At 41.7% G+C, this 12,242-nt stretch overlaps 1 protein-coding gene across 3 annotated transcripts in view; it reads left to right on the top strand.

Moving 5' to 3' along the window:
* ttll11 (tubulin tyrosine ligase-like family, member 11) overlaps positions 1-12,242 on the top strand; it is a 28,573-nt gene extending 16,331 nt beyond the window's left edge. For 2 of the 3 annotated variants that reach the window (XM_004549837.6, XM_076886667.1), the window contains exons 4-10: positions 199-489; positions 605-889; positions 1,067-1,162; positions 1,248-1,360; positions 6,837-7,082; positions 8,403-8,509; positions 10,778-12,242. In XM_004549837.6, the coding sequence (XP_004549894.3) occupies positions 199-489; positions 605-889; positions 1,067-1,162; positions 1,248-1,360; positions 6,837-7,082; positions 8,403-8,509; positions 10,778-11,088 (1,449 nt within the window). In that variant the 3' untranslated portion in view covers positions 11,089-12,242. Of the gene's footprint in view, positions 1-198; positions 490-604; positions 890-1,066; positions 1,163-1,247; positions 1,361-6,836; positions 7,083-7,920; positions 8,101-8,402; positions 8,510-10,777 lie in introns of those variants that run through there. The other variant, XR_191150.4, reaches the window with a different exon arrangement.

Below are 12,242 nucleotides of genomic sequence, written 5' to 3'. Positions count from 1 at the left end.
CCACCTATCTGTTGCTACTGCTGCTGAGACGGTGAACAATAACCGTTTTCTACAGGTTCTATGTGTTTCATAACAAGTTGTTACGTTCCCAGTTCGTGTGGTCTTTCAACAGGCTGTTTTGATACAGCATCAACAATAGAAACATGTTTAAACTTCCTTGACTCACACTCACTGGTGTACCTTTTCCCTCTGCTGCAGATTCACATGGTGAAAGAGAAGGATGCTACAGTGAATCCCACTTTCATTGTCAAACCAGATGGGGGCTCTCAGGGGGACGGTATCTACCTCATCCGTGACCCTAGTGACCTCAAGCTCATGACGGGTTCGCAGGCCAAACAGGGCGTAGTCCAGGAGTACATCCAAAAGCCGTTACTTATTGACAAACTTAAGTTCGATATCCGGCTCTACGTTCTTATAAAGTCCTTGGAGCCGTTGGAGATCTACATTGCCAAAGAGGGACTGACACGTTTTTGCACCGAGCTGTATCAGGTAGCCACGATGGTGTCAGCAAACTGTGCTGTGAAGCCGTGACCTTAAAGGTAACAAATTTTGTTCTTTTCTTTTTGTTTTTCTTCGTTTCGTCTTTTTGTGTGTTTCTGTGAAGGAGCCAAGTCAGAAGAATCTTAGCCACGTCTTCATGCACCTGACAAACTACTCGCTCAACGTCCACAGCGGCAACTTCGTGCACTCAGACAGCCAGAGCACCGGCAGCAAGCGCACTCTCTCCAGCGTGCTGTACAGATTAGCAGCTAAAGGTGTCGACATCAAGAGGGTGTGGTCGGACATCATCGCCCTTGTCATCAAGACTGTCATCGCCGTGGTGCCTGAACTTAGAGTCTACTACCAGGCTGACATACCACCCGGCAAACCAGGACCCACGTGCTTCCAAGTAATTATACAATAAATAAAATAATCAGATAAGATCCACTTTATATTGATCACACGTAGATATTTTCTTAAGCCTTAATGACCTTTTCATCAATCCTCATTATTTGTATATATTTGAGAATTTTAAATATATACGGTATAGAAAGTATGTTGCTGACATTCTGTGGGTGTGTTTCAGATATTAGGCTTTGACATCTTGCTCATGAAGAACCTAAAGCCCGTACTGTTAGAAGTCAACTCCAACCCTAGTATGAGAATCGAGCATGAGCAGGAGGTAAGAGTTAAATGTCAGCAGCAACATCATCATATTTTAAAGCCTCTTATTTCTTTTTGCTGTAAGCAGTACTTGCATTTTTTAGGTGGCACCCGGAGTTTTTGAATATGTTCCCAGTCCGGTGGATGAAGAGGTCAAAGTGGGCGTGATCAGGGACACTCTGCGTCTAATGGATCCAGGCCACAAGAAACCCACAGTGTAAATATATAGACTTGCCTGAAGTTAATTGTGTTTAAAGTTGAGGCTTTTTCTCCAGCATTCCTACTGGGAACACCTCGGACGGACACACACACACACACACACACACACACACACACACACACACATACAGACGCATGCAAAGCCTGAAGTCCTTGCATTCTTGTCTGCATGTTCACTTTTTAAGGACATGATATCTCACTCTTCCCATCCCTCCTCGGAGTCCTGCTCTGCACTGCTCAACAGCTCTCCCTAAGCTTGTTAAATGGAAAAATTAAATTCAGCTGAGCCGTGGTGGAAATTCACACATTACTGTACAAGTCTGGTGGCTCAATCTCTCTCTGGCTGACTGGCCCTGTGTGGTGCCTGACAATAAATCTCCTCCTACATTAGGTTTTTATTTTTTTTTTGTTTTCTCACCCTCAGTCTGTTTTTCTTTTATGACAATAGGATTTACAGCTTCTGTTCGGCCACCATCTCAATTTCTTCCATTTTTTCTCACTTTGCCCATCCTTCCATCACCTTTTTTTCTTTACTCTCCTCCTCAGATTATTTTCTTTATCGGAAATTCTGCTTTGTTGTGCACGTTAAAAAGATCTGGTTAGGCACATTGCCCACATAACTACTAAAGTCATGACCACTAACATGTTAATGTGATTTGCCTATTTTAAATTTAATCTTAGATTCCCATGCATTGCTCTATTTTTGTTATTTTTAGAGTACTCTTGAGCAATAGTTCTCCAGGCTTTTTGAAGATCTTGCAAAGTTTTTCTTTGGACTTTGGCTGCTTCATCACTCATTTTCAGTCGAGTCTTTGTACCTGACCAGCTCCGAAGGAATGCTTTTTTTACTCTATCTCTTTTTTTTGTTAGGTCACTGAACACTAATTTATGAAACATTTAAGTATAAAAAGCACCAACAAGGTGATTTCCAAAGAGCTATCAGCTAATAATGCGGCATATCTCAGCATGGTGTTCAGTGTGTCCTTAAAGAATTTGAGGAAACTGGAAAAGTGAAGGACAAAAGAAGTTGGGGGAATAAAAGACTATCTGCAGAAGATGAGCAGTATCTGAAAGTCATGTCCTTGGCTGAGGTTACGCCAAATTAGATGAGAACTGGACTGAAAATCAGTGGCAACAGATCTAATGGAGTTATGAATCCACTTCATCCCTTATTGCAGCAATGATCCCAAATATACTGTGAGTGCAGTAAAAGCATACCTGGATACAAAAATAATGAAATGGAGCACTATTGTAGCAGTGTGGGATATTCCTGAAGACTAAAAGAAAAGAGAAGAAAATTTGCCTAAGAGAGTTTGGCCTGTGCTCAAGAGTAAAGGTGGTCATACCAAATATTGATTAATATTGTTAGAATTGTGCTGTTTTTGCCTTATATGCTGTATTTCCACTTCAGTAAAGTGCTGCACATACTTCCCATTTTCCTAGCAAAGAAAAGAGAGGGGTGGGTCAAGACTTTTGCACATTATTGCTTGTTTTATATTGGCTCAGAACCCTTAGAACTTCACATAATAGTATGTGCATGCAGCTGGGTACCAGTAACAAAGTTGTAAGTAAATTATTAAGTACATCTCAGAAAAGATATCTCAAATCAGCACCAAAGAAAACGTAATAAAATGATCCTGATATTTTATTTAAGCACGTGATTATTTTAACAGCAGTTATCCAACCATGGTGCATAATTAAAAGGAAGCAAGAAGATTCAGAGTATCTTTAAGTTACGTTGTGATTACAGGGAATTGTTCTGTCAGCTGTGCAAATGGTGACAAAGTCTTGTGGTTGAAGAGAGTAATGGTAAGCATGTCCCAACTAGCCATTGCTAATGTTTATTAAATTAGCCGTTAGATTGGCTCAGCGCCGAAAAATGTAATCATCAGCCAACAACACAGCTGCAAAAACGGAACTCTTTAATCATTCAGCTCCACACAGTGCGATTGCTGTGATTTAAACAAACTAAACAAACACATTAAATGGCAGTATGTCTGTGTAGGTTCTCAGTCATCCAGGTCATGGTAGTCTAAGAAGCTTGGAAAGAAAAGCGACTGAACTTCTTTACATTTCTTGAAGATGTTTCAGCTCTCATCCGAGACGCTTCTAAGACCAAATGGTGGAAAGTCCCACGTATTTAAGCCCTAGTGGAAGTTGTCCCTTAAGGCAGACGTTGACTCACTATTGATCATGAACCAAGCTGTGACAAAGGGTGTGGGTCATTATCTGCAGAGGTTTCGGTTGAAACTGCTGTGACCTTGTCTCACCCTATCATGTGACCTATTGAGATCAACTGACGCAAGATGTGGATTGTAGGTGGCAGACGGTTGGTGTCTCGAGCTACTCGAGTGGACAGATGTGGAACTAAACAGTTAGTCAGTGTAACAGGAGAAAGTCCTGCTAAAGTAAAATGCATTGAACGGGTCAAATCTGATCTATGACTGTACACTGACTATGCAGGTGCTCCAGTATCCGATAATACTTATTCCAGTGCTTTTGCCAGAACCCAGTTAAACTGTTATTTATGATGCTGGATAAAAAGTCTAAAGCGGCATTAGGAGTAATATACTTATGGACATTAAGAACTAGGAATTAATCATGGTTTGGCTGGTATTTTGTAGTTTTTGAAGTCACAGTTACTCAAAATTAAAAATCTCAGGGATCTAGTGGATTATAGGTTTGTTAGAGAAATCCTTTCTGCTTCATACAGATTTGGTGTTTTAACAGAGGGAACTCGCTCTCTTTCTCTTTTTCTAAAATTCTGCAGAATTTGAGATTTATTAACAAGCAGTCTTTCTGGAGCACAAACATTGTTATGGCAGGTTAAGTAATCTGTTTACTGCACAGATGGTCTGCCAATAAGAAAATACGTGCATTGTGTTTGCTGACAGCTGGTCTGCAGTGGGATGGATGAGATCCAGTCAGTCAGAACACAGAGTTCAGACTGAATTCAGCCAAGTATGAATTTTACTGGTTTAAAATGAAGTGAAATGACGGGGGGAGCTGACCAGGCACACGCGCTAAAGAGCAGCAGCTGAGTTAAAAAAATACCCCAAAAGCTGTGTTGCTGTTTAAATGATCGAGGCAGGCTTATAGAAGAGAGATAAAGCAAATATGGTGGAGGGAGGAGGGGGGGTAAATGGCACTTTGGAGAGAAGGGCGAGGAGATAAATGAGGAATTCTAAGAAGAACTGGGTGATGCTATCAGTGACTCTCAGACATGCACTTCTCTCCCCCAGCTCATTAATCCTATGTATGATGTCTCTGAGAGTGATTTATGAGCCATTATGAAAGGTGAGTGCAGCGAGAACAAAAAAAAAAAAAAAAGTGAGATCTGTGGCCATACCTAAAATAGCGGGCGAGGCACATTATTAGAAAAGCATCATCTGCATAAAAGGAAAGAAAGATTGAGGGAAGTGAATTGTGTTTAAAGTTGAGGCTTTTTCTCCAGCTTTCCTACTGGGAACACCTCGGACACACACACACACACACACACACACACACACACACACACACACACATCAAGATAAAAAAGGTTCCCATTGTCAGTTAATGACAACAAATTGGGTACATACGCTTTGCCTTCTGTGTGTCTTTTTTTAAAAACCTCCCATTCTTCACCTTTTCTCCTTCACCACCCATCAGCTTTTCTCTCCCTCTGCAGGAATGTTTGTAGACATTCGCCTCACTGTCTGTCTGCTTGTCAGCTTCTGTTGAAGACGTGTCCGTTTTTAGCAGAGCCTGTCCTGTCTAAATAGATGTGGGTGGCGTCCTGGCTTCGAGGGATGATTGATTCTATTAAACATTCAGCAGCGCTCGCTCAGTGCCATTCACACTGCTTACTAATTCATGGAGAACGAAGCGGCCTCATAAAAAGTCGGCGGTGTTCTTATCCCCTTGAGTGTTGCCTTTTGTTGTATGCGTTTCTTGAGGCACATGTGCACGATTGCAGTTGTGCTTTTAGCCCCTGCTGCAAACTCGCACAGGTGTTCTTTACTTATTCTGGCTTTTAGTTAAGTTTCTTTTATAGGGGTGTTTTAAGGTCGCAGCACTTCATGTTCCAAAAAGGAATGATGAAGGTATAATTTGTTCTGACCTGCCAGGTGAGAGGAGGGAAGTTGTCAATCAAGCACAGTGTGTACACACCCAAAAAAGCTCCCAAGGACAGAAACGCACAATCCTTGCAGTTTACGTTAATTCCCTGTAAAAGGCATCCTGTCCCTCAGGAATATTACAGTGGGATAGCTGGTAGAAGGGACAGAGTGACAGTAAAATGGAGAAAACATGACATGACGGATTTTGAATTTGCAGCATGGTAACTAAGCATAGCTGACTTTTTTTCTCTCCCTAAGGATTATCTTTATAACAGAGAATTAAAAAAATAGTACTATTATCCATCACAGTTTTCCATTTATCTAATATTCATATATTCATTGTTTCGTCTGACAAGCAGAAGGATGTGAGATTTTAAAGTAGACGGATTAGTCTTGGTGTCACTTGTTTTCTGAAAAAAGGCAGCTTTGTTTTCATCTGATAAAATATTGGGCACCTTGAACGTGCATTAGCAGTGGAAAAAACTCATGTTCAGGATTCTGCTCTTTTAAAGTTTTGACCATTAATGGACCATTTTTCCACAGTGTGTCTTTTTCCTGTCTCCCCCCCTCACCCCTAATGAGATGGCAGCTCCTCCCTGAGCCTGCTTCTGCCAGAGGTTTCTTCCTGTTAAGAGTTTTTCCTTCCCACTGTCACCAACTGCTTGTTCATTGTGGGTGGTTTGATTGCTGGTGTTTTCTCTGTAGAGTCTTTACCTTCCAATATACAGACCTTCGAGGTGACTGTTGTTTTGGTTTGGCGCTGTATAAATAAAATTGAATTGCAGCTTAATTACCGGTGTTATAAAGCAACATGCAGGCTATTCAGGCTGTTTTTAGTCTGTATGTTGATAACAAGGTGGTACTGCATTGCTTGCATGGAAGCACTTCAGTACACTGTTTTCTGATCCAGCTTTTGTGTAACAGGAGGTCGATGGACTGAATCAAAGGTTCACAGACTTCTTTTGGTCACTTTAAGTAAACTGGTATGAGTGCTTTTATGTTGGTCTGCTTAATTCAAAGCATCATAAATGAACTTCTAAAAGCACAGCTCGTCCATCACCTAAGGTTGAAATTGAGTTGATGTTTTTACTGAGTAATAGAGAACAGTGTATAGCCCGGTGGAGGATGAGTCTCATGTTGCTTCTATCAAACGACCAATCCTGTCTGGACCATTTAACTTATTTGCTTTTCCAAATTTAGTGACAAGTATCAACTTTTTCGTCAATATGAAATCAACCTTTTCGTTTTGAATCTCTTTCTTGTATCTGCACCTTGTTGGTTTAATGTTCACCAAGCTTGAAAATGAATCCGTTCATTAATTTAAATTAAAGCTGTTTTGCTTTTCTTTGTTTTTTTCCTGTTACTCTACACCAACAGTCCCCAACAGAGGGCCGGTGGGTTTGAACAAGGAGAAGAGATTCCCATGGAAGAAGAAACACAAGAGAAGAGCCAAGATGAAACGGGAACTTTGCCTTCGCTGTGTCTGAAGCAGGTCTACCCAAAGTACTCCAAGCAGTTCAACTACCTGCGGCTAGTGGAGCGAATCGCAGCTCTCTTCATACGCTTCCTTGGTGTGAAGGGCAACATGCGCCTTGGCCCCACTGCCTTTCGGACCTTCATCAGGTAGGTACTATTATTTATTACTACCACCAAGGAGGTTATGTTTTTGGCGGTGTTTGATTGTGTGCCATTCTTTCTGATCCTCATGAAGCTTTGTAGGGGTGTACAGCGGGCACCTCTTACAATCCATTAAAATGTGTCTTAAATCCACCAACGTCTTCAAAGTCAACTTAATGATTTATTGGTAGAAAATTGACACAAGGCCTTATAACTTATGATTCTTACAAGCGTGGTGTGTATTGTCAAGCTATATAAAGTACAGAATAAAGATTTAAATTAATATGTGACATTTAACCTCTGACCTCTCCTTCAAAATCAATAGAGTGATCGATCTGAAGGTCAGAGTGATAATAATGCTATATAGAGCTATTTAAAACTGTTTCTCACTGCCATTGTTTGCATTGACAGCATATAGGCATGTAGGGAATGATGGATGGTTGAATCTAAATATCATGTTTCTTTGGACTTCTGACCTCTTTAAGGTCAAATAAGGCAAAGTTTCAAAAATCTCTTTCATCTTTAAAACTATGCTTACAGTCCTGCTGCCTCTGTTTGCATTGGTAATACACAGGAAGTGATACGGGTATATGGGGATTCTGATATCACAATCTAAATACCTTTTTACATTTGACCTCTGACCTCGCTTTTACATTACATATCTGCCTTGTGGTTAAGTTGACCCCAAAATTTGTTCTGTCTTTAAAGAAAGGATTGTCTAGAGAATGAGCTGCTGAAGGTTAACACACTCAGTGCTTATTGTTATAAAAGTACATGTGTTTCTTTATACATAACTGCCCATGTAAGCTGTATGTAAATAAAGTCACATACAGTGATTCAGCAGTGTTGGAACGTGGGCAACAAATGACTGAAGAGTTGTGTGGTGCTAACAAAAGAACCTGGTGGAACATCTCCCAACTAAAGAGGTTAATAAGTGACATGAAGAGAGAATCCCAGAGAGGCGAGTCATGCAGGAGGAAAGATGCCAAAGGGGGTTCACCGTGCTGTGGAAAACTGCTTTAGGGTAAATCTTGCACAATTCATGCTTCTCAACATAAAACTGCAAATCTGGAATTTCGATGATATGCTTTACATAATATAAATATATATATATAAATAAATTTGAGATCAATATTTTTCCATATCTAAGGAGCAAGGCTGGAATCTAACATTCAGTGGTTGTGGTCTTTGAATCTCCCTTCATTTATTTAAAGGAAGCATGAATGTTGAATGCTTTCTACAGGTTTCAGAGCAACCACACGATGTGTTTGTAAGCTAAGAATTGCATTATGGAGCTTATTTTAGATTTCCTGTAATGTTTTTCAGGACTTGTAAACTAAGTGGCAGCAACTTCACAATGGCTTCAGTGGACATCCTCTACATAGACATCACACGCCGCTGGTCAGGCGCGACGCCCGACTCCAGAGAAGCAGGTAACGCCATACTCACAAACGCACAATAAATTATCACAAAGGGAAAAAATATGTGGAGGACAGAGAGCACGGGTGTCCTCGAGACTCGGCGCAAATACTGTGCTTGGAGATAATTGCTTGTCATTCTTTGTCAGATTTCCTCTGACACTGTAATTGAAATGAGCAAAGATCACACTGTGACAATGGAGAAGACTACCCGACATGAATTATTCAGACGTTGCACCTTCCGAGGAATGTTTGCGAGGCGGAGCGGATGGATGGAGATCACATGGACGAGCATGGAGGGGCCTGTACGGAGGAGATTGTGGACTGAATTTAGAATAAGCTCATACGTATTCAGGAAGGCTGGAGTCAGCGTCTGTTATTGTGTGTGTGTGGGTGCACTGGAGGACTTGTAAGGGACCAAGAACTGGGATAAAACTTAGAATTCACAAATATATCTATTCCAGTTAGACTTGGGATATGCGACAAATTAAAAAAATTACATCTAAATGTTTTCTTGCACTATGGATCTCTTCGATTTCTAGGTGGAGAACAGAGAAAGTAGAAAAATCTGTAAAACCTGAAATTCAAGTGAGAGTCTTCAGAGATGGAGGTTGGACTTGCCTCTCGTCTCATTAAATCATTTAACTGAGTTATGCTTTAGAAAATGATGCCAGCCTCTTCAAGGGTACAACAAACATTTCTTATGTGTTATGATTACATATATAAGTTGTTCTACTCAACCTACAAACTACTGTAAAATATCCACTTTCAAGGTTTAGATGATATCGTTCAAATCTAAGAGAATGATATTCAGACGTTGTATTGCATTACTGTTAATACACTTTGTTCACCCTGTTAATGTTAATGATCGTAGAGATGTCCCAACACTTACTGTAAATCCTTACAAGTACAAAACTGTGGAAGTATAAATGTGGCAATGGTGTCATCCTCTTGCATAGGCTATGCCATAGATTCACCGTAGAAACGTAATTCAGGCGTGAGGCCTCACTGGCTGGTGACCCCTGGCAGCCTCCAGTTGCTAAAATGTGTATTACATGATTGGTTAGCAGGTGGTTGCTAGGGGTTTACACCAGGTTAAATTGGTCTCTAAGGGAGTGCTATAGTAGCTAGCAGATTGCCTCTGTTGCCCATAGTTTGCATGGAAGATGCTGACTTGCCTGCAGAACCTCAGCATTTTCTCTCTGAGCTGCAGTGAAACTTGAAAGAAGTGCAGCAGAAACTGGAAATGAAGAATCTGTGCCTTCAAAGTAAAAGTTGTCCCTTTGTTGCGTCAACACTTTTCAAAAGGTGCAGGTTTCACTTTTAAGGCGAACAATCTCTGTTTCAAGTTTATTTCCCACTTTTCATAGCTTTGCTACCGCTTGGCAAGTAGTAGTAGTCTTTGCAGACCACATTGGGGTCTTTAACACAAACCCAGGGCGACCATGGCAACCTGCCAGCGAGCAAAGCAACTACAAGCCTATATTCCTTTTCAACCAGCCTCACACTAACACCTCCCAGCAACCTTCCAGCAAACACTCACCAGGTCAGGGAATACACTTTTACCTAGAGATTGGTGGTTGCTAGGGGGTCGGCAACCAGTCTCCAGGCCTGTATGACTATAAAATGTCATTGGAGCAAACGCTGAATACTCTAACCTTCATAACGATAAGACCATTGTAGGACTGTTACATTACACAATGAGTCAACCATTTTTTTTTTAAAGAACTGTGACTGTGACAGCAAACATTTCAACATTCATTAACTGTGGGCCGAAGGTCTCGACTGAAAAAGTGAAAAGTGAAAGTTGTGTAAAATTATAATTCTATCTGGCTTAAACAGAAGCACAGACCTCGGTCAAAGCCCCGCTCTCTGTTCTAATGTGCAATCAAACGCCTTGTTAACAACCCAGCTTGATATTTTTTGTCAGAACAGTTTGGATCATTAGAAGCTTCTTCATCTGCCCATGTGTTCCACTTCGCTGGCAGGTCTTTACATAACAGCCAAGGTAATTAGGGCCCTTTAGAGGTGGTGACAGGTAGATTTTGTTACCTTTGGACAAATCCAGACTAGCTTTCCTCAGTTCTTTCCCATCTTTTTGCTAAGCTAATCTAACTCACAGCGGTTTCATAGTTGCTGAACAAAAAAATGCTTTGATCTTCATAAAGCTGCTAAGGTTCTTTAGGGAAATGTCAAGCTCTTCTTTGTGTTAGAATTGCTAGTTTATCACCTAGTAGCAGTATGAAATTACTGACTTAATGAACCTGGCCTTCTGCTTCACAGGGATGGGCTTGCAGGCGTTCGTCGAAGCCTTTTTCTACTTGGCAGCTCGCAGGTTCAAATCCCTGGCACTGAGGGAGCAGGTAGTGTCACTGCTGGAGCTGTGCGAGTCTCAGCTCGGGCCTCAGTCGGGCGTCGAGGAGAGGCGCTCTCTGAGCTGCAGCAGGGCGCTGCCGCGAACCGTCAAAACTCAGGCGCCGTGCCTCGCCAACCCTCAGCTCAGCTCTCCGGCTCCCCTCCGAAGGGCGGCCAGCCAGGACTACCGGCATCAAAGATTCAAGCCACGCTCGCTCAGAGCAAATGTGGAGAACTGATGAGAGGGAACTAGTCATCCAACATTCTCCACAGGAGCAGAGGAGTTAGGTGTCCACCCCTCCTCTGCAGCCCCAGAGAAGGACAAGCCGATGCCCTGCTGGCTGACTCGCAGGAGCACTGTTCTCTTACTGATTGCTTTTTCTTCAGAGGAGGAAGATGCCCGCAGGGGGTTGTTGGAATGGAAATGGAAGAAGATATAAGGAGGTCGGTGCATTTCCTCCCATCCTCCCGGTAGGATCATATATGAAGAACACGATCCGGTCAGGAGGAGGAAATGGCTGCTTTTAATTGACTTACTGATTCTAGAAGGCAGCTATATGCCTCCCTTTCACATTTGTCTGGTAACCCTTATGGTAAAACAAACTTTCTTTTCAGGGATAACATTAGACGCTCCACACATCACACATAAAATAAGGAAAAGGGAGAATCCTCAGTGTATTATGTTCTTGAATTTGCACAGCAAATATTTCAGCTATATTACTTTTGCACAGAAATGGACGTGACTGGGCATTTGTGCGCTCACTGTTTGAACTTGTGTGTGTGCGCGTGTGTGGTCACCGCTGTATTTATTTGCATTTAGCTTAGCGGCGAAAGCCTGTTGACAGTGAGCGGCTCAGCTGTGCGCCTTCCACGAGCCCATTAGCGACGAGTTAAGTGAATAAGTATTCAAAGGGAAAAAGGGCTGCGCGGCCACTTATCCTCTTTCAGTTCAAGCAGCTATTCCAGTCAGGCAGCCGCAAGACCTCCAGCCATTATGTTCTTTACAATGTAGCCACACAACTGCCATTGGACGTAGATGTCTAGAAATAATTGCATGGCGAAAATGTTTCACAGATTCTTAAATGAGATTTGGTTAGAAAACCGAATGCCTCATAATTCCAGAGTAACATGGCAGCTGCTGCTGGAAGGTCGCTTGTCTTTTTCTTTTATGCTAAAATTACTAAACCAATGAAAGAAGTGCAGTGTGGCAGCTTGTGGAAAACAGACTGAACTAAATATTTAAGAGATTTCTGCTACACATACTGTAGGGCTAACTTATTTACTGTATTCATGATGTGAAGTAGATGTATGAGTTATTAAACACTGGCACATAACATGAATGACATGTATTGATAACACTATCAAACGAAATAAACACATTTTGCTCTTTGAA

The sequence above is a fragment of the Maylandia zebra genome, linkage group LG7 (genome assembly GCF_041146795.1).
Source record: "Maylandia zebra isolate NMK-2024a linkage group LG7, Mzebra_GT3a, whole genome shotgun sequence".
In the NCBI taxonomy this organism is placed as follows: domain Eukaryota; kingdom Metazoa; phylum Chordata; class Actinopteri; order Cichliformes; family Cichlidae; genus Maylandia; species Maylandia zebra.
The sequence above is the reverse complement of the archived record's forward strand: the minus strand, read 5'-3'. Positions and strand labels throughout refer to the sequence as shown.